We start from the raw sequence: 21,692 nt of genomic DNA on the forward strand, positions 1-21,692 counted from the left end.
GATACATCTCACCTGGGCAAAAAAAGGCAAATCGGCATTTATACATCCTTCTATGAGATGTACTTTCTTAATTTTTTATTAAGCTCTATTATTTTAGGCAGGCTAATTCTTAACTGGGCCAGTCCCTACTAAAAATCTGAAGAAGTATTATATTCAGGTTTAATTGTAAGCTCTTGGTTAATGCTCAACAGTGTGAAATTTTTAAGAGTAAAGATAGGTGTTTTGATTAGTTTTTAGTAGTAAAGAGAAAGTCTTACTTGGTCACAAAGTTTAGGCACAACCTATATTAAATGGTGTGTCCAAATACTTGTGACCACTTGGGACTTTCTTTTTTATATTTGTTGTTATGTTTTAGTTCTCTATAAATTTTAATTATATTTGAATTGGTGTCTCTAATAGATAGATATACCATTTGATTTTAGTCCCATCAAAAAGAGGAATCAAAGTATTAAAATCATTATTGATACTTTACCATCTCGAAATTAAAGGTAGAAAAAAATTAATGGGTTAACCCACAAACTCAGAACTAATGTAGTAATGTGTGCTTAATTTCACAGTCATTAGTCCCCATGAGCTTAGTTCATTTGGTAAGGGATAATGCACAATATGTGCAGGGGTCGGGGTTCGAACTCCGGACACCCCACTTATTCATCTTTAAAGTGAATTTCTCTAGCCACTAGGCTACTTGACAAAAAAAAATCACACTCATTGAAATTATTTATAGTAACACTAGAAATGCGTGGATTACGATTCTAATCAATTGATAGCCTAAATGTTTGCTTAAATATTTTAAGATACTTTTTTTAATATTGTGCAAATTCTCACATTACATGAATCATGATGCATCACATCAACATTTAAATTTTTTTGTCAGGTAGTCTAGTGGCTATATTCACACACATTATGTGTGGAGAAGTGGGAAATTCGAAGTTTCTTACACATAATGTCTCTAGTAGCTACCAACTGAACTACACTTACAAAAACATCAACATTTGATGTCTATTTAATTATATTTGAATTGGTGCCAGTAATAGATATACCATTTGATTTTGGTACCTTCAAAATGAGGATTTAAAGCATTAAAATTGATATTTCAACATACAACGCGGTCAGATTTCTGATATGAACAAATTGTGCCTAAATAAAAGATTGGTAATTAAGAGATCCTAATAAAGTTGAGCAAAATTGTGTATTCATGGTATCTACAAATAAAATTCATCATGGATCGGTACGTGACAATTATCTTAATTGTTACAGACAAATATAATAGAATATGTCATATTTTAAGAACTCATAAATTAATAGATGCACATACGAATGAAATTAACTGGGTATTAACACATATAGAATAAAAAAATATATTTTAAAATACCCGTACTTGCAAAAATATGTACCCGTTATTAAATTGGTAAAATTATACAAATGTCGTATTGCATTAAAAAAAATCTCGTATAAAATATAATTGGATTTCCTAATTAATTATTTTTGTTTGATTTGTAATTTTTTGTCAAAGCAAAGGTGTGTTGTATAATATTTTTGTTTTATCAAAATAGAATGAATAAGTCTAAGAGGTGTCAGCTCAGTAGCAAGAGCTTGACTTTGTAACTTCAAGAAAAATTGTCCAAATCTCACATAGAACAGTTGAAAATAACCTAGTATCCACTAATACTCATCTAGCGGATATTCATACAAATGCGAGAACGACATAAATATCACTTCTATCACATAGAGAGAGTTAACTACTATGTATAAATGTGGACATTCATTATCATCCTTGGTAATAGTATAGTAACAACACCTCTTTATTTTGCAATTTGGTTTCGCATCCGTACGCGCATGCTACTAATTGTTTTGGATTAGGGTTTGTGCTTGCTTCACCCACATGGGTGTTTAACGTTCTTTTGTCTATAATGGGTCAGGTCTTATGTTTCCCAATATTTTTGTATTGTTTCTCTTTTATTTGTATATATCTAGGGTGTCGCAGATCCATTTGCACCCCATTTGGTCAAAAAAGGTATAACAACAATAACAACAACAACAACAACAACAACAACAACAAAGTGACACTTCCATTAACAAGAAATAATCTCAAAGTATAAAGGGAGAAAGAAAAAAAAAGGTATTGATAGAGTGCAAAGAATAATAACAATCTTACGATTCAAAACTGTTAAATGTTTATTTGACATTTAAATACCTACGACAAATTTTTGATAATACATAAGGAAGTAAGCATCTAAGAAGAACAAATGAAAGAAATATTGATAAATTTAGCTTTTTATGTTGTTGCTTGATAAATAAAAATGTTCAACATCATCTTTTGTTTCTTTATATGCACAAAGCATAGTAAAAAAAAAAATCAAAACAAATTGAAAAATAATTGAGTACCTTTCGCTCTTTATTCTCAGTAGAAAAAAGAAATATTAATCCAAAAAAAAGAGAATAATGAGATGAAAAATAACAAACATAATAAAAGTTATACTGAGAGGGGAATAGTCAAAGAAAAATATTATAAAGTAGGAGAAAAAAAAAAACCTAATAAATAAAACGGTTGAAGAGTGTTGGGAAAAAAGAAGGCAAGATAAAATAATAATAATTTTTTTAATAAAAAATGGGTGGAAGAGGTGTTGTAATTATTTATGAAAGAAATAATAAAATATAATACATCATGAATAAAACATGTAAAAAAATGTGAGAATAATATATGTGGTTAGTTTCCATGGAAAAAATTTATACAGTAAGTGATTAGATAATATATATATATATATATATATATATATATATATATATATATATATATATATAGAAGAAATATAGGAAGTCGTTCCATGAAAATATAGAAATTTAACGAAATAAATTATATTAAAATAAAAACAAATAAATAAAATATTTCGATGCTAAAATCAAATGATTAGGATGAGATAAAATTGTGTTTTTGCTAATCATTAACTTTCGTAAATAGAGAATAAAAGATAGACTATTGGATGACACTTTTTTTTAAGGAACTATTGGATGATACTTTTGATGATTATAAATTTTAAAATATAATTAGTAGTTTGTTGAGATATTTATGCTACATAAATATTAAAAAATTAAATAAAATATAAATTTTAAAATATAATTAGTAGTTTGTTGAGATATTTATGCTACATAAATATTAAAAATAAATTAAAAAATTAAATAAAATATTTAGTGGATAAGATCAAAGTAATATATGAATTTTGTTGAGATATTTATGCCACATAAAATATTAGTTTTATAAAATATAATAAAAAATAATAAAAATACTGAGATTAAATGTGGAAGCGACACATGGGCATGACATAAAAAACCTTACTTGTGTGTGTGTGTGTGTGTGTGTGTGTGTGTGTGTGTGTGTGTGTGTGTGTGTGTGTGTGTGTATTTTTGGAAACTGCATATATTAGAACAGCCTAGCACAAAAAGTTCTAGAGGCAAGAGATACAAAGAGCCAATACACCATAATACATGCGACAAAGGCAGTAACGAAAATACAACACCAAAAGCCAATACACCATAATGCAGGCGACAAAGGCATGGAATTAAATAAATAGCAGTAGCTGACCCTAAAAAACAAGCCAATACACCATAATACATGCGACAAAGGCAGAAAAGCAAATGAGAGGGACGACTTCAGCTGGAACTGTTAATGAAGCAATAACAGCAGCGCTGCTAACACCAAAACATTGACAGCAAAAGCACACTTCCCAAACAGCCACTTAAACATACCTCAACACGCCCCTAGCTGCTGCCAAAAAACTCCGGCCCTTTCCACAAAACACCAATCAACACCTCCTAAGCAAACAATCCCTAGGATTCCAACACCACTCATAGAATAGACAAGACACTATCCGGAGCCTATCTAATGCCCAAACCCAAGACAACGTCTTCACCTCATCCACCAATTCATCAACGTTCTTAAATTGGTTTTTGAAAATCCTCGCATTTCTTTCCTTCCACATCGTCCAAATAGTGGCATGCCAAATCAACCACAAGGCTTTCTTTAACCACCTCGAATTAACCTCATCACTCCAACAAGATAAATGCATATACAAATTTTGCGGAGTAATAAAATTAACACCTAACCAATCGAACACCAAAAGCCAAAGCAAGCAAGTCAAATCACAATGCAAGAATAAATGCGTTGTTGTTTCCTCCCTATGGCCACACATGACACAATTCCGAGGATCCTCTTGGGTTAAGACTCGGTGCAACTCGAGATTTGATCGCGTAGGAATACGGTCAAGAAAAGCCATCCAAGAGAAAGCAATCACCTTTGATGGAGCCGGACTCTTCCAAAGATCACCAAAAACTCTTTCCTCTAGGGTATTCAAACCATCCTCCAATAACACAATTCCTTCAAGAACTCTATAGGAAAAGCTAACCGAGAAAATACCTCCATCATCCTGCATCCACCACCATTTATCATAATCTGTCCCCCAAAGCGAACCCCTCCAAGAGAGCCAACAAGTTAGCAATTAAGTTGTGCTCCCAAAGAAAGGGTTCTCTCCTCCAAACAAAATTCCATATGACTAATCCATCGATTGTAATAGCCAAATCTGCTATCTTGGCCTCCTTAAGCGATGAGAGATTGAAAAAGCCTAGGAAAAGTCGATTGTAATAGCCAAATCTACTATCTTGGCCTCCTTAAGCAATGAGAGATTGAAAAAGCCTAGGAAAAGTAGAAGCCAAAGGTTGATCACCAATCCACTTCTCTTTCCAAAAACTAGTACCTCTACCATTTGATACCCTCCGCACCACCCTATTATATATATATATATATATAGAGAGAGAGAGAGAGAGAGAGAGAGAGAGAGAGAGAGAGACACACACACACACAATATTGATTCAATTAAAAACCAAAAATCAAAACTAATCTCCAACTTCAACATTTTCCCCTTTTCTTTACTCTATCTCCCAAACAACAACAACAACAACAACAACAACAACAACAACCATATATTTCTTTCTCACTAACAACAACAACACTCATTTCTTCCTCCACAACTTCAATCCAATTGTCCCTTCTCACTGTTTCTTGAATTTGACACTCGTAGTCTCTGATTCCACCACCACACAGATGGAGAGTAATTTCTCACATAGTGTTATGACTGTTATGAAGAAAGAATTTGGGGATTTTTCGCTGTAGAAGTCGACGTGGCCTTCGACGGTGCAGAAATCGGCGCCGGTGGGAATGAAAGACCGAGGAGGAGAGAGAGAGGCTCGTTTTAGGATGCAGAATCGAGTTACAGAATCACTTTTCAGGAGCAACGCGTTTCATAAGCCTTTGCATCGAAGGGTTTGAGATTGTCGTGATTTCTACATCGCTTCTGATGTTGCTGGGTTTTGACGAGAGTAACGAATGGAAGTTGTTGTTTAATCCGGGTCTTAACCGGTCTGAAAATGAGTGTTTTTTGCACATCCCTAAGCATCATAGAATGTGTAGATCTGGAGAATAGATATTTAAACATGATAAACATTTTGGAATATGAAATTGAAACATGTAAAAGAGAATTATGAGCTTATTGGGATGATGAATAGATATTTAAACATGATAAACATTTTGGAATATGAAATTGAAACATGTAAAAGAGAATTATGAGCTTATTGGGATGATGAATTGTAGAATTAGATAGAGAGTTTAGAAGAAATATGAAGAGATTTTTGGATTGTTGATTTTTTTTTTTGGCTAAAGTGCAACTTTGGCCTCCTATCTTTCAAAAAGTTGCGATTTTGGCCCCCTAAGTTTGAAAACTACAATTTTGGTCCCCTATGTTTTAGCCCCTTTGCATATTTGGTCCTATCGGTCAATTTTGACCGGTCAACGCCCATGTGGCATGCCACATGGGTAATTATTAAATTAAAAATAAATAAAAAAACATTTTTTAATTAAATAAATGAAAAATCTAATTAAAAACATTTAAAAAATCAGGAAAATTGAAAAATTAATAAAAAATTGAAAAAAATTCTGAAAATATTAAAATATTCTGGAAAAATGAAAAATCAATAAAAAAATTGAAAAAAAATATAAAAAAATTCTGAAAAATTGAAAATTAATAAAAATGAAAAAATATGGAAAAAATTTAAAAATTCTCGAAAAATTAATAAAAATAAAAAATGATTAAAAAATAAAATAATCTAATAAAATGAAAAATAATGAAAAATTCTGAAAAAAATAAAAAAGATTAAAAAATTTTGGAAAAATGAAAAATTAATAAAAAAATTGAAAAAAATATTAAAAAATTTTAAAATTTTCGAAAAAATTAAAAAGATTAATCATGTGTATTTATAAACCGAGCTTAGGGTTTTTCAGTGTATTTATTTCCAAAAAAAATTCAGTGTATTTTTGTGTATTTATAAACCGAGAATAAAGGAAAAAATATGTGTATTTATAAACCGAGCTTAGGTTTTTTTGTATTTTTCGAAATTTCGAAATTTTCATTAGTATTTTTTCCGGGAATTTTTGTGTATTTATAAACCGGGAATTTTTGTGTATTTATACACTGAAAAAACCTAAGCTCGACATATATACTAATGAAAATTTTGAAATTTCGAAAAATACTAATGAAAAATTTTAATTTGAATTTTAATTAGAATTTCGGCACGTTTCTAATTTTAATTAGAATTTCGAAATTTCCATTAAAATTTTAATTAGAATTTTCATTAGTATTTTTCGAAATTTCAAAATTTTCATTAGTATATATGTCGAGCTTAGGTTTTTTCAGTGTATAAATACACAAAAATTCCCGGTTTATAAATACACAAAAATTCCCGGAAAAAATACTAATGAAAATTTTGAAATTTCGAAAAATAAACAAAAAACCTAAGCTCGGTTTATAAGTAGACATATTTTTTCCCTTATTCTCGGTTTATAAATACACAAAAATACACTGAAATTTTTTTGGAAATAAATACACTGAAAAAACCTAAGCTCGGTTTATAAATACACATGATTAATCTTTTTGAAAATTTTGAAATTTTTTTATTAATTTTTCATTTTTCCAAATTTTTTTAATCTTTTTTATTTTTTTCATTATTTTTCATTTTATTAGATTATTTTATTTTTTAATCATTTTTTATTTTTATTAATTTTTCGAGAATTTTTAAATTTTTTTCGTATTTTTTCAGATTTTTTTTATTTTTCTAGAATTTTTAAATTTTTTCCATATTTTTTCATTTTTATTAATTATCAATTTTCCAGAATTTTTTTATATTTTTATTAATTTTTCATTTTTCCAGAATTTTTTAATATTTTCAGAATTTTTTTCAATTTTTTATTAATTTTTCAATTTTCCTGATTTTTTAAATTTTTTAATTAGATTTTTCATTTATTTAATTAAAAAATGATTTTTTATTTATTTTTAATTTAATAATTACCCATGTGGCATGCCACATGGGCGTTGACGGGTCAAAATTGACCAAAAGGACCAAATATGCAAAGGGGCTAAAACATAGGGGACCAAAATTGTAGTTTTCAAACTTAGAGGGCCAAAATCGCAACTTTTTGAAAGATAGGGGGCCAAAGTTGCACTTTAGCCTTTTTTTTTTTTACAAGGGATTGTTGATGTTGTCATTCATAATTTTGTGAAGATCCTGTTGAAATGATGAAGATGAAACCTACTCACGTGCTTCTTTCTGGATTTCTTTCCTTTTTTATTTTTTTAATTTATCAATTATACGCGTGGCAAATTGATTTTTTTTAAATAAAAATTATACAAGGTGGGGTGACACATAGGATTAACCATGTCAAAATTGAGATTTTGCAAAAGGGGTTAAACTTTGGGTGACTTTGGCCATTTTTTTTAAAAGGGGGCAAAAATCCCCACTTTTGCAAACTTAGTGCGTTTAAGAGGTAAATAGTGCGTTTAAGCCTAAAATATAACTTAATTTGTTCTGATCAAACAAGTTTTTTTTTAAGATCACATTCTCTTAATGGCGAGTTTTTGTTGTTAGACCATAAACCAAACCATGAATAGTGAAGCTTATTGGCAATGAAGTGATACAATTTTTAATCTTACAAATGATGGTGGAGTCCACCATAAAATGATCAAATGAAAGTACAACCGGAGGAGGTGGTGGTATGAGTATGATAGTTATGTCATAAAACGAATCAAAAATAGATCACAAATTTTAAGTAATATTTTTTTAACGAGATAAAATGATATATATTACCATTAGAAAATAGTCAGCTCCATAGCACAAGATGTGCAAAGAAGAGCCAAACAATAGTACAATATTGAAAGAAAAAAAAAACAATAGTACAACAATAGCATCCAAAAGCAAAATAGAGAAAATAAAATCAACCAATACCCAAACAGACAGCGGGTTCCTACAATTTCCTTCTAACTCCTCCTCCCAAGCCAACAATTTGTTCCTCCACACCCACACCTCCCCTCCAACACTCCACCCTAATAAAAACATATCCGCCACCGACACATCCTGTAACATCCCGCCTGTCAGCATCAGAATATTACCAGACGATAATGCCAGAGGATTTAAGTTCATGGAAAATACGTGTGATGGAAATAATTTATGGGATGTCAGCTTAATACGAGTTAAGTATCAGTGTCAGATTTAACACGCCTGAGGCAAGGGTATTCTGGTACTTGCACGCAAAGTGGTATAAAAGTGGTTTTGGGCCAAAATTCTTCATTATCTTCATGACTTTCTCTCTCTAGGTTTTGAGAGAAAGAATTTCTCTCTTCCTTCTCTCTAGCCACGCCACTCTCTCTCTCTACCATAATCTTTCAAAGCTTCCAAACACATGGGATTAGTGGTCAAGCATGGATCAAAGAAGCTTTGTGAGCAAGAACATCAAGAAGGAGAAGTTTAGCATGATTAGAGGAACTTTGAAGTTAGGGTTTGAGCTTGAACAAGATGGATCAAAGCTTGTTAGGTGCTGCTATATCATGTGAGTTCCATAGATAGATTACCCACCTTTGGGATTGATTAATCTTGTAGAAAAATCATGATTTATGTTAGTTTAGTTTTTATGGAACTTTAGTACCCCAAGCCAATCCAAGTTGTTTACATGTTAAAATTGCCATGGTATATGTTTAAATAAGTCTATACAAGTTGTTGGATGTGTTTGGTGCATTACAGGGTCAAATTGGACGAGTTTTGGGTCGAAAATGGCGAAAACCCGTAGCCGAAAGCACTGAAAACGCAAAAGTTCGCAGCGCTGCGCCTGTACAAGGGCGCTAGGCGCCCACACACAGGGAGCTAGCGCTAGGCGCCCAACTCCTGGCGCCAGGCGCCCCAGACAGGACAACGTCCGCGTTGTCTTGCGCTCGGGTGCTTGGGGGCAGTCGTGTGGGGGTCCGAGGCGATCGTTTCGAAGTATTATTTGACTGTTTTCACTCATTTCTCAACTGGAACAAACTTGGCCTTATGAAATCGTAGAATTTTCTAAATGGCTTAAGACTTGGGTTTTGGCATTTTCAGTCTTTAGTAACTATTGGAAATTTGCACAACTCGTCAATTGATCCTTGCATCATTAATCATGGCAATCTTAGCATGTATTACAAGGATGGCTCAAGAGAGAGTTTTAGCCGAATTATTCGGGTAGCAAGAAACTATGCATGGGATGAAAGTAGAGCCTTGACATAGCTTGTCAAGAACTAGAATAGTTAGTAGAGAATAGAATGTTAGGCATGAGTAGTATGCTTGACTAGTTGCGAAGTGGCATAGAGTAATCTCTTCGAATAGAAGCTAGAGTGCCATACGAGTATGGCAAGACGTGAATTGATTAGATATCTCTTCACGTAGTAAGTTAAGCAAGCATATAGTTTACCTCTAGTTGGATCGTATAGACATCCGAGGTAAAAGAGATAGCTAGTATAGATTTAATACTCATGCATATATTTAGACCAAGATTTTAAAGATAAAGGTGCCATGTCTCTTGTGTCCACACTAGGTTGGTACAAGGGATTTCCATTAGGTGAACGGGGTTAGCCGTAAGGAACCCGCATGTCACTTAGTAAGCAAGAGGTAGTGTCATGTCTCTTGTGTCCACACTAGGTTGGTTCAAGAGGTTTCCATTAGGTGAAACGGGGTTAGCCGTAAGGATCCCGCACGTCACTGCAGGAGTGCCGTTGGTTATACCTTAGATAGGTTTCCATCGGATAGATAGGGATTGCGCTCGGGGTTACTCCACTCGGGGCTTTCCGTAAAATAAACTCAGATAATATTTGTTTGTTAAACGCTAACGTTATGAATGAACTTGACTATGCATATTTGTTAGATATATTTATGTTATGTCATAGAGCCTTGACGTAGGTCGTCAAGAATTAGTAGAGCCTTGACGTAGATCGTCAAGAATAGTAGAGCATAGACGTAGTGCGTCAAAACTAGCATGATAGCAAGATGGAATATGTTGTTAGATACAACATAGTTAATGCATAGAGCAAGTATAGAGAAAGATATACCGTTGACGATATTAGGTTTCCCCTAATCGTCCGGGTTAGAATCGTGTCATGATTATGTTAGACTTGGGCCTTAATGCGTAGAGCGTATTCTTGGCAATGCGGTTTTAGATTCCCCTCGACCGCCATGACACGTATAGGAAGTGAAGCCTATAACAAGTGAGATAAGACTATGACGGCCCTAGTATGCACGACCGTCTAAGTATGCAAGTCCCCACACACGTATAATCAACCGTCAGGTTGTATTTTAGACACGTGGTGACCGTAGGTTTCCCCTGAGGTTGCCTGTAGCCTAGGATTTAGGGGAACTCACTGAGACATTATGTCTCATCCCAATCCTTATTTGTTTCAGATAAACAGGTTGGATTAGCAAGCTAGTAGCCGAATGGATGTTGCGACAAGTGTTCGTTCGTACCGCTGCAGGACAATGTGGATATTCAAGGATGCATCTGTTATACTTTAGAAAAGTTGAGTTGTATTATTATGTACGAACGCATTTTGTTGTATATATATATATTCATTCGTAGTTGTATTGTTGTAAAATTTTAATGTATCCAATACTAAACTTAACGCACGTGCTAGACATTCTAGATACGTCTAGTATGGGTGTTACATTTGGTATCAGAGCAGGTCGATTCAGACCGTGCCTTGGGTCATTAAGTTACAACAAAGGTAGTGGGACCATTGGGTTCCGGGTAAATGTTCTAGTTGTTGTTGTTAGTTGAGCCTGATCAACTCAATTTAGCATTCGACGATTAGAATGGATGCCTGAGAGCTGAATAGGACCCTGGAGGGACGAAGTATGTGAAGAAGATGCACCAGAAGGTGTGAACTTAGAAGCAAGAACTCCGAATGAGTATTAGTAAGAAGTTGATCGTGCCAGTAGGTGGCCGGTGAACTAAGCAAGTAGAAGTATGAATCCTCCGGGAATGTAAGGCAATGTTAAGAAAGGACGTTTAGACAGCGTTGGGTAAGTTGTTGATGATGCTTCGTATACCCGTAAGTGGAGAATACAGAAATATCTTAGCAGGACCTGAAGCTTCAGTAAGGGTCATAGTTAGAACGGAAATGTATTCCAGAAAGTAAGCGCAAGGCTACAAGATAGAAAGCAGTCGACGTAGGTTGACGGGATTAGTAGACTCTCAGGATTAGCGTTATGTTATTGAGATTATGGACTTGAATGTTCAAAGTGAACGAGGTTCTAGTGTTCGAGAAGCTACGTTAAGCGGTAACGCAGGGAAGTAAGCTACTCGTAGTAGAAAAAGGATTCAGTGAGAGTTTTATGCTATCAGGAATGAGGCATTAATTTCTAAAATGCCGAGAATTGTATCGAATTAGGTTGATGCTTGCCATGCATATGTAGTAGGATATTTTAGATGTTGGGAATGACTGATGTGCATTAAATTACTTGAGAAATAAAAATTTATGCAAACTATGTTTTGAAAAAAAATTGAGCTGAAGAAACTCATCAATAGCGAACCCGGAGCGAATTTTTTTTCAGTTCGTCTCTAGGGAATGCAGTGACTATTGGAGAGTTGTCTTCACCATCTGTTATGCAATGAGAAATTGTTTTTTTTTATATCGAGTGACGAATGCATATCACCCCCTAAGGTTTTCAAAAGAGGAAAAGGCATGGGCAACCATCAACGAAAATCGATTCGGTTTGTGACTTTGGAAGTTAATGTGTCAAGAGATAAGAATGAGTTTAGACCAAGAGTTTAGAGGCACCAGTATCTAGAATGGAAGTCACAGATGTGAAATCATGAGGCAATAAGTTAAATGGTGCAGAGTCATACGAAATCACAAGGATGTTGGATTTCGCGAAGTTATAAGTATCCCTTGAATCTATGTTTTGCTTGATGGACTTGCGAAGGCTCGTTAAGATGCTAAGTTGTAAAGTTTACATGATTTTAGAAAGACATACGCATATGGGTGATTGAAGTTGACATTTTGGAATTCGAAGTGAAATTCTGTAGGTACCGGTTTGTTACGACTCGTATAGTTTGGCTAAACTCACTAGGACTAAGATTTGATGACACATACGTGTTATCAACTCGTTCTGTGAATTTAGAGTAACGACTAGGACCTAGATTCAGTATATGTTTTTTTTATATAGTTGAAAGTCATCAACGTCAATGACCCTTGTGCTAATTTATGAAATTTCTTAGAAAGAAAAATTAACGAGCAAGCATAGGAAGAATTAAGCAAAACATAGTATGCGAGATATGAAGCTACAATGTTAGATGCATAAGGAAGTTGTCCGAGTGCAAGATGAGTCTACCATGGGATGTTGTAAGCACGTTTCATGGAATAGTAGTTATGTAATAGCAAAGATGTGCTCCTTGAGTTAAGATGCTCAGGAATAAGAGTACGTATGACATTGATATGTCCAGAGGTAAGTTTCCTTGAGGTTCAATCTTACCAGCAAAGAATAGAGCAAGGTTGCAGAGTAGCATGCAACATAGAAGTATCGAGCAGAGCTCAAGCAGATATTAATGTAATAATAGAAGAAGAATAAAGTTCACCCATCTCAACGGATCAGCGTATTGGTTGAAGCCAACCGGTGGGAATCAGAGTAGCGCAACGGAAGTTAATTACTTAAGGTGCGAACAGTAGTCATGGAACATGGAATTTTGTAGTAAGAATCTTTGTGAAAAATGTTCGAGATAGAAATACCATTTCAGCGAGAAGTATTATGTGGAAAGCGAGGAGTTCTCGTTATGTTAAGTAAGTATAGATGCTTATGCAGCCAGTAATGATTAAAGTAAAAGTTTAAAGAAAGCATCTTCACTCAGGTAAGATGAGAAAGACTAGAGTTAACACAGATGAATTAATCGAGTTGCCTTTTGGTGATGTCTAATTCGTAGAAGAGCTGTTGGTTAGTCAGAAGGAGTATATGCTATATTGATGGAGTACGATTGATGAGTTATGCCTGACGAAGTGCATACCCTCTTATACCATACTTGTTAATTGATAACGATACTTTCTAGAATGGTATCAAGCCACGATTTTATAACTTTTAAAGATAAGGTTGGTATTAAGGAACTTGGGAACGATGTTTAAAAAAAAAAAAAAGAAATATGAAATTTCACATTGTTAAGACTGATGAGATACGTCGTAAGCGAGTAAGCTCACTTAAGACGTACAGACTTCAGGACCAGCTTGTTAGAGACAAGTGTGAAGGAGAGTCATAAAACCTTTTTCAGATATAGGGACTCGTCCTGTGGTTCTGCAGTACTAGTATAGACACAGTTTTAAAATGATATTTTTTAGTCATGCATCTATTCGTTCCAAGAACCTATGTACCAGAGTTTAGAAATTTTAGAAACAAAAGCTAGAATGAGTATCGTTATTAACAAACAAGCAATGGCGCTAAAAAGTATGCCAATACTAGAAGATCAAGTTTTATGAATGAATGACAATACCCATGTGATACTCAAGTCATACGGGATGCACGGATTTGTGCTTTGAGTGTCCAATACAAGTGCAAATGGACTTAGTAGAAAGTTTCAAGAGCATGTGAATCACCAGACAGGTTAATAGATTGTCAGATGAATCAGTGTAGTTGATTTCACTTCTTCATGCCAAGCTAGACAAGTTACCCATGAATTGCAGTACAAGGAGGTTATGAAAGATAGAAAGATTTCTTAAGACTCCTAAAAGAGATGATAGGTTTGCCGAATTATCAAGATGAGTAACAAAGTAAGAGGCAAAAGTTGCAAAGTGCGGCAAGAGAGATTATCTATGTGTGATAAAATGTATGCATGACAAGATGTGTTAGATACACGTAAGCACTGCAGGGCAAACCTGGATATCAGTAGAACTCCAGTTTAAAGGCAAATCCTGAGTGATTCAGATAGAGAAGACTTATTAGATGCAGAGTTCATGCTACGCAGAGAAGGAATAGATCCGAGACAAGCAATCCTCCTATAACAAAGGTTAGTTTTAATCACTATGTTCTCAGACAGTTCTGTGATTTTGATAAAGATGGTAAGATAGAAGAGACCATATTCAATCATATGCAGAATAAGAAAGAGGAAGAATTACATGTATTGATAAGGAAAGTATGCTTCGAAACTCTACGGAGTGAGTTTGATCAGATTTAGTATAGCAGGAACCAAAGGAGACAGATTTTAGTTGCAATGATTGTAGATGATTTCTAAATTTCGAGGACGAAATTTCTTTAAGGGGGGTAGAGTGTAACATCCCGCCTGTCAGCATCAGAATATTACCAGACGATAATGCCAGAGGATTTAAGTTCATGGAAAATACGTGTGATGGAAATAATTTATGGGATGTCAGCTTAATACGAGTTAAGTATCAGTGTCAGATTTAACACGCCTGAGGCAAGGGTATTCTGGTACTTGCACGCAAAGTGGTATAAAAGTGGTTTTGGGCCAAAATTCTTCATTATCTTCATGACTTTCTCTCTCTAGGTTTTGAGAGAAAGAATTTCTCTCTTCCTTCTCTCTAGCCACGCCACTCTCTCTCTCTACCATAATCTTTCAAAGCTTCCAAACACATGGGATTAGTGGTCAAGCATGGATCAAAGAAGCTTTGTGAGCAAGAACATCAAGAAGGAGAAGTTTAGCATGATTAGAGGAACTTTGAAGTTAGGGTTTGAGCTTGAACAAGATGGATCAAAGCTTGTTAGGTGCTGCTATATCATGTGAGTTCCATAGATAGATTACCCACCTTTGGGATTGATTAATCTTGTAGAAAAATCATGATTTATGTTAGTTTAGTTTTTATGGAACTTTAGTACCCCAAGCCAATCCAAGTTGTTTACATGTTAAAATTGCCATGGTATATGTTTAAATAAGTCTATACAAGTTGTTGGATGTGTTTGGTGCATTACAGGGTCAAATTGGACGAGTTTTGGGTCGAAAATGGCGAAAACCCGTAGCCGAAAGCACTGAAAACGCAAAAGTTCGCAGCGCTGCGCCTGTACAAGGGCGCTAGGCGCCCACACACAGGGAGCCAGCGTTAGGCGCCCAACTCCTGGCGCCAGGCGCCCCAGACAGGACAACGTCCGCGTTGTCTTGCGCTCGGGTGCTTGGGGGCAGTAGTGTGGGGGTCCGAGGCGATCGTTTCGAAGTATTATTTGACTGTTTTCACTCATTTCTCAACTGGAACAAACTTGGCCTTATGAAATCGTAGAATTTTCTAAATGGCTTAAGACTTGGGTTTTGGCATTTTCAGTCTTTAGTAACTATTGGAAATTTGCACAACTCGTCAATTGATCCTTGCATCATTAATCATGGCAATCTTAGCATGTATTACAAGGATGGCTCAAGAGAGAGTTTTAGCCGAATTATTCGGGTAGCAAGAAACTATGCATGGGATGAAAGTAGAGCCTTGACATAGCTTGTCAAGAACTAGAATAGTTAGTAGAGAATAGAATGTTAGGCATGAGTAGTATGCTTGACTAGTTGCGAAGTGGCATAGAGTAATCTCTTCGAATAGAAGCTAGAGTGCCATACGAGTATGGCAAGACGTGAATTGATTAGATATCTCTTCACGTAGTAAGTTAAGCAAGCATATAGTTTACCTCTAGTTGGATCGTATAGACATCCGAGGTAAAAGAGATAGCTAGTATAGATTTAATACTCATGCATATATTTAGACCAAGATTTTAAAGATAAAGGTGCCATGTCTCTTGTGTCCACACTAGGTTGGTACAAGGGATTTCCATTAGGTGAAACGGGGTTAGCCGTAAGGAACCCGCATGTCACTTAGTAAGCAAGAGGTAGTGTCGTGTCTCTTGTGTCCACACTAGGTTGGTTCAAGAGGTTTCCATTAGGTGAAACGGGGTTAGCCGTAAGGATCCCGCACGTCACTGCAGGAGTGCCGTTGGTTATACCTTAGATAGGTTTCCATCGGATAGATAGGGATTGCGCTCGGGGTTACTCCACTCGGGGCTTTCCGTAAAATAAACTCAGATAATATTTGTTTGTTAAACGCTAACGTTATGAATGAACTTGACTATGCATATTTGTTAGATATATTTATGTTATGTCATAGAGCCTTGACGTAGGTCGTCAAGAATTAGTAGAGCCTTGACGTAGATCGTCAAGAATAGTAGAGCATAGACGTAGTGCGTCAAAACTAGCATGATAGCAAGATGGAATATGTTGTTAGATACAACATAGTTAATGCATAGAGCAAGTATAGAGAAAGATATACCGTTGACGATATTAGGTTTCCCCTAATCGTCCGGGTTAGAATCGTGTCATGATTATGTTAGACTTGGGCCTTAATGCGTAGAGCGTATTCTTGGCAATGCGGTTTTAGATTCCCCTCGACCGCCATGACACGTATAGGAAGTGAAGCCTATAACAAGTGAGATAAGACTATGACGGCCCTAGTATGCACGACCGTCTAAGTATGCAAGTCCCCACACACGTATAATCAACCGTCAGGTTGTATTTTAGACACGTGGTGACCGTAGGTTTCCCCTGAGGTTGCCTGTAGCCTAGGATTTAGGGGAACTCACTGAGACATTATGTCTCATCCCAATCCTTATTTGTTTCAGATAAACAGGTTGGATTAGCAAGCTAGTAGCCGAATGGATGTTGCGACAAGTGTTCGTTCGTACCGCTGCAGGACAATGTGGATATTCAAGGATGCATCTGTTATACTTTAGAAAAGTTGAGTTGTATTATTATGTACGAACGCATTTTGTTGTATATATATATATATTCATTCGTAGTTGTATTGTTGTAAAATTTTAATGTATCCAATACTAAACTTAACGCACGTGCTAGACATTCTAGATACGTCTAGTATGGGTGTTACACATCCTTATTAATAGACAAGTCGAAGAGTCTCCTAAACCTGTCCCGAAGAGGAACCAACCCTACCCAAATATCCGTCCAAAAATAAGTATTAAAACCATTACCAACCTGATTCTCAATACTTTCCTCAAACCAAGTCCCTCTCCGTCTCTCGACACCTAAGCCTTCTCGAATTCACACAACCTCCCTCCACCAAAATCACTAGTAAGTTATTTATTGCACTTTATTCTAAATGAATTTGCAAATAACTACATTGAGGGCGTTGTTGGCTACTATCATAAATCAATAGTTTAATCCAGTGTTAGCTTGTGTTAATTTTGTATAGAGAATTTTTTTTTTTTATAATGTTCTAATATGCCTGAATAAAATCACTTAAAAATTTAAAAATAATTGAATTTGAATAAAATCACTTAAAAATTTAAAAATAATTGAATTTAACATAGACTAAAATCTCTATGCTGAAAAACTGAATCAGACTAAAACTCCATACTAAAGTTCAAATAAAAAATATAAATTTAAACTATAAATTACCTTCTTATTGCTATAACTGGTAATCTAATTAATAGGCATTTTTTTGAACAAGCCAAAATTAATTAATTAATAAGCATTTTGATGTATAACCATCAAGAATAAGGCTATATGTGTACTTTTCTATCTAAATCTTAGAATTTTTTGTTAAAATCAAAGTCTTATAATGAAAATAAATATTGGACTAAACTATTTTACTTACAAAAGGAAAGCAATAAAATTTCCATTAGATAAAGGCATAAATCACCAAAATATCATCTTCTTTATTTAAATATCATCATGTTTACAATGTTTAGAAATACACGTCAGCGTTGTTAGAACAACCAACGTAATCAGAATTACAATCTATGAACTTTGGATCTTTGCTTGCAGTCAAGCAAAGCCTAACTTCATATAAATAATCTTGATTCTGAATCTGTTGGCATCGAATTTCTGGCTTGCATTTCATGTGTTTTCTTATAGCATCGAAAATGGCTTGTCTGGATACAAGAATCCCACGGGGTATAATACTTTCCTTTCGAAGCATCTCTCTTAGGTTAATACCATTGTAGAGTTTCAATGCCAAAGAAAAGTATTCATATTGATCCAACATCGACACTGAGCATGTTCCATGCTTTACCCACTGCTCCCCCCAAAATCTAAGGTTGTCAATACGTGGTACCGGTGGATTTGATTTGTGCCTCATCTCTAATGATGGCCAGTCTTTGTTGAGTCGATCCTCTCCTACTTTATATACCTGATCAAATTAAACAAATATATATATATATATATATATATATGTATATATATATATATATATATATATAATTAACATTTTGTAGATCATGGTATAATAATAATAATAATAATAATAATAATAATAATAATAATAATAATAATAATAATAATAATAAAAAAACTAAAATATAACTTACTTTGCTCCAATCAAACAAGTGTTTTTTGTCGGGATCACATTCTCTTCCTAGCTTAGAACCTTTGACGCTAGGCCATAAACCGTGTAGGGTGAAGTTTATCGGCAATGAAGCGATACATTGTTTACTATTATGCTGTAAATACTTACAAAATCCTGATGGCCATGTTTCAGCCAACATAAAATGATCAAATGAAGGTAAAACTGGAGGAGGTGGTGGTAATTGAGGAGGTGGTGGAGACCTTAATCTACTTCTTCCAAGTGTTTCCGCTAAAAGACGTGGATCAGATGGAAGAGGGTCAGCAGCCAACCCAAGATTACATGAAAGAGCAAGGATGACTAATATGATTGAAATGGTGTTGGCCATGGTCATTGGGAATAGCCTGTAGTACGTAGGTATTTTGTATTTTGAAGGTTGGGAGTTTGTTTGTGGATTTGCTAGGCCTCCTAGTAAGTCATTTTATAGGTAGCTAGTATGTAGTCATTTGGTTAAAGAAATAAACAACAATTAACACGAGTTAATAAGTTTTTAAAAAATTAATAGCAGTAATTAAAACCTTAATTAAATGAAAACAAATAAATATGGAAAATAAAAACAATATAATCTAAATGTGTCAATTTGGTAACACTAAATTATCAAACTGCAACACCGCTAAGTGGCGCGACTTGCCATTTCGTCGAATTGGATGAGCATTATTTTTTACAACACTGCTAAGTCTAAGTGGCGCGACTTTCCCTTTCGTTGAATTGGACGAGCGCTATTTTTTATCCACTAATTATTTTTTATCGATGTGGTTCTATAAATTATTTTTAGATTTTACTTTGGTCTCCTTATTTTCTTTGTTCAATTTCGTCATTTAAGTTACGAACGTTATACATTTTGATCTCACAAGTTTTTTTTAATCATTTTGCTTCTTTAACTTATAAATTTTGGACCCTTAAGTCTTAAAAATAACAAAATTTTTACATTTTGCTTCCTTAATTACAAAATAGAACTGTCAAATGTTTGTAACTTAATGACCAAGATAAAATGAAAACAATTTAAAATACCTTTGTTTCCAACGTTTGGAACTTAATAGATTAGAAAATATTTAATATTTGGATTACCATGTCATTAGTATGAAATTTCCATCCTTGTTTAACAATGACTAATCTTTATAGGGGAGTCTCTGGGATACATAAGGTGGGTTGTCCTTTCTCATCCGAATTTTTTTATAAAAAAATAAATAATGTCGAGATATATTAATTATATTAATTTTTTTGAGGAAATATTAATTATATTAATTAAATAAAGTAAAGATGCTATACAAGAATAAAAAAAGAAAAGAAGAGAGAAATTATTTTTATGACCTTGCCAGCATGAGCAAGCGAGAATCCTAAAGTTGGGAAATAAGTTCTTCCCACACATAAGCATAATCAAAATGTGTCAGTTCCACAGCATACTCTTACGTGCTTAATTAAATCTCATAAAGGCCAAGTATCACAATTAAATGGACTATCATTGTTTGTTTCTAATTTGAGCTTGTTTCCATAAGACATGCAAATGTTGATGTGTTGCATTGCATCTTAATTCACGTAATGTGAGAATTTGCACAATATTAAAAAAAGAGTTTCTTACAATTTAAGCAAACATTTAGTCCATCAATTGATTAGAACCGTAAATCATGCATTTTTATATTTACAGTGTAACTAAAAATAATTTCAGTGACCTTCCTTCAAAAAATAATTTCAGTGACCGAATGAGGTACCTATTAGCTATCGATGTTTATATGGTTAAGCCAGTGGCGGTTTCACCGCCCGGCGACCCCGAGCACAAGCCCAGGCTCCGGCCCAATTTTTTTTTCAATCTTTTATGTAAATTTCTCTGAATTTCTTATATAAATCTCTATAAATTTGACAATTTTTTTAGATTTTTTGATTATTTACTTGAAATTTCTTATGTAAACAATCCTGGTTCGCCACTGGGTTAAGCGTTCTCCATTGAAGATGGTATTATGGTTTATGCCTTATGGGTTCATTTGGTTAAATTTTTGTTAAAAAAACAATTAGAACATTATTATTTTTTTACGGAAAATTAAGAATAAGGTAGAATAACACAAGCTGCCTTTATGTGGACTCTTACAATCGCGTTTAAATATTTCTTTTGAATTTTTTAAATAATACATTAAAAAAAATTTAAAGGAATATTCATAAAGTAAAATAAAATTAAACATGGATCAAGAACAACAAAAAAAAACATCTAGTATTTTTAGTTAATTTTAATTTTCCTTAAAAAAATTGAAAAAACAGCGGTTTACGAGTTTTTTTTACAAAAACCAAACACAAGACAACAGAACTATAAAAATTCTAATGGGGTCAAATACATATTTAACCTTATTGAAAATTATTGAAAACAAGTTCTTCAATCAAATTCCTATCAAAAAAGTTTGTTTTTTAGGGAAAACCTATCAAAAAAGTTCTTCAATGAAAATTTAATTAGTGCAATATAATTTGGTGGTATCTTATCAATTAGTGCAATATAATTAATGTATACCGAATCAAATAATATAGGATTAACTAGCTTGGAAACCCGTGCCAAGCACAGGCTAGAATTACGACTATTTTTTTTATTTTATACACAATATGTAAATAGAACGCATCGTTATCGTATTTTCGATTGCATATTATATACAAATATCAACGTTTATATAGTTATTTTCGTATCGTTAAACAGGAATGATTTAACGGATGTAACGTCGAAACATTAGTATTTAATGATGAAATATTTTACACGGATGACTAAAATTAATCATGGAGACATGAGTTTTTTTTATGTTTTGCATATAATTGGGGGTGTTGGAGTCTCGAGACCTACCACTGCATATACAATTAATTGTCCCTACCCGATGAATTGTCTCTACCAGATGCCCTTATATATGGTTTCTTTCAAATTCCATGATTTATATAGCGGATACCCCTATATATACAAAGTTAATATCGTGCATACACTTGATTCATCTTATAAAATAAATATTCAAT

At 33.9% G+C, this 21,692-nt stretch overlaps 1 protein-coding gene and 1 long non-coding RNA gene across 2 annotated transcripts; one reads left to right on the forward strand and one right to left on the reverse strand.

Annotated features, from left to right (window-relative positions):
* The first annotated feature begins 8,669 nt into the window (after window positions 1-8,669).
* Window positions 8,670-17,534, forward strand: LOC146951530 (uncharacterized). The gene is made up of 3 exons (XR_015027931.1): window positions 8,670-8,926; window positions 10,792-15,108; window positions 16,975-17,534. It is a non-coding gene; the product is annotated as an uncharacterized LOC146951530 (long non-coding RNA).
* Window positions 17,535-18,056: 522 nt separating this feature from the next.
* Window positions 18,057-19,041, reverse strand: LOC146951531 (ribonuclease MC-like). The gene is made up of 2 exons (XM_085748749.1): window positions 18,679-19,041; window positions 18,057-18,500 (listed from the first exon to the last, which is right to left on the reverse strand). The coding sequence occupies exons 1-2, from the start codon at window positions 19,039-19,041 to the stop codon at window positions 18,057-18,059; spliced, it is 807 nt and encodes a 268-aa protein (XP_085604875.1).
* Between the last annotated feature and the right edge of the window lie 2,651 nt (window positions 19,042-21,692).

The sequence above is a fragment of the Medicago sativa genome, chromosome 2 (genome assembly GCF_051527215.1).
Source record: "Medicago sativa cultivar Bolivia chromosome 2, Bolivia_mono, whole genome shotgun sequence".
NCBI lineage: Eukaryota > Viridiplantae > Streptophyta > Magnoliopsida > Fabales > Fabaceae > Medicago > Medicago sativa.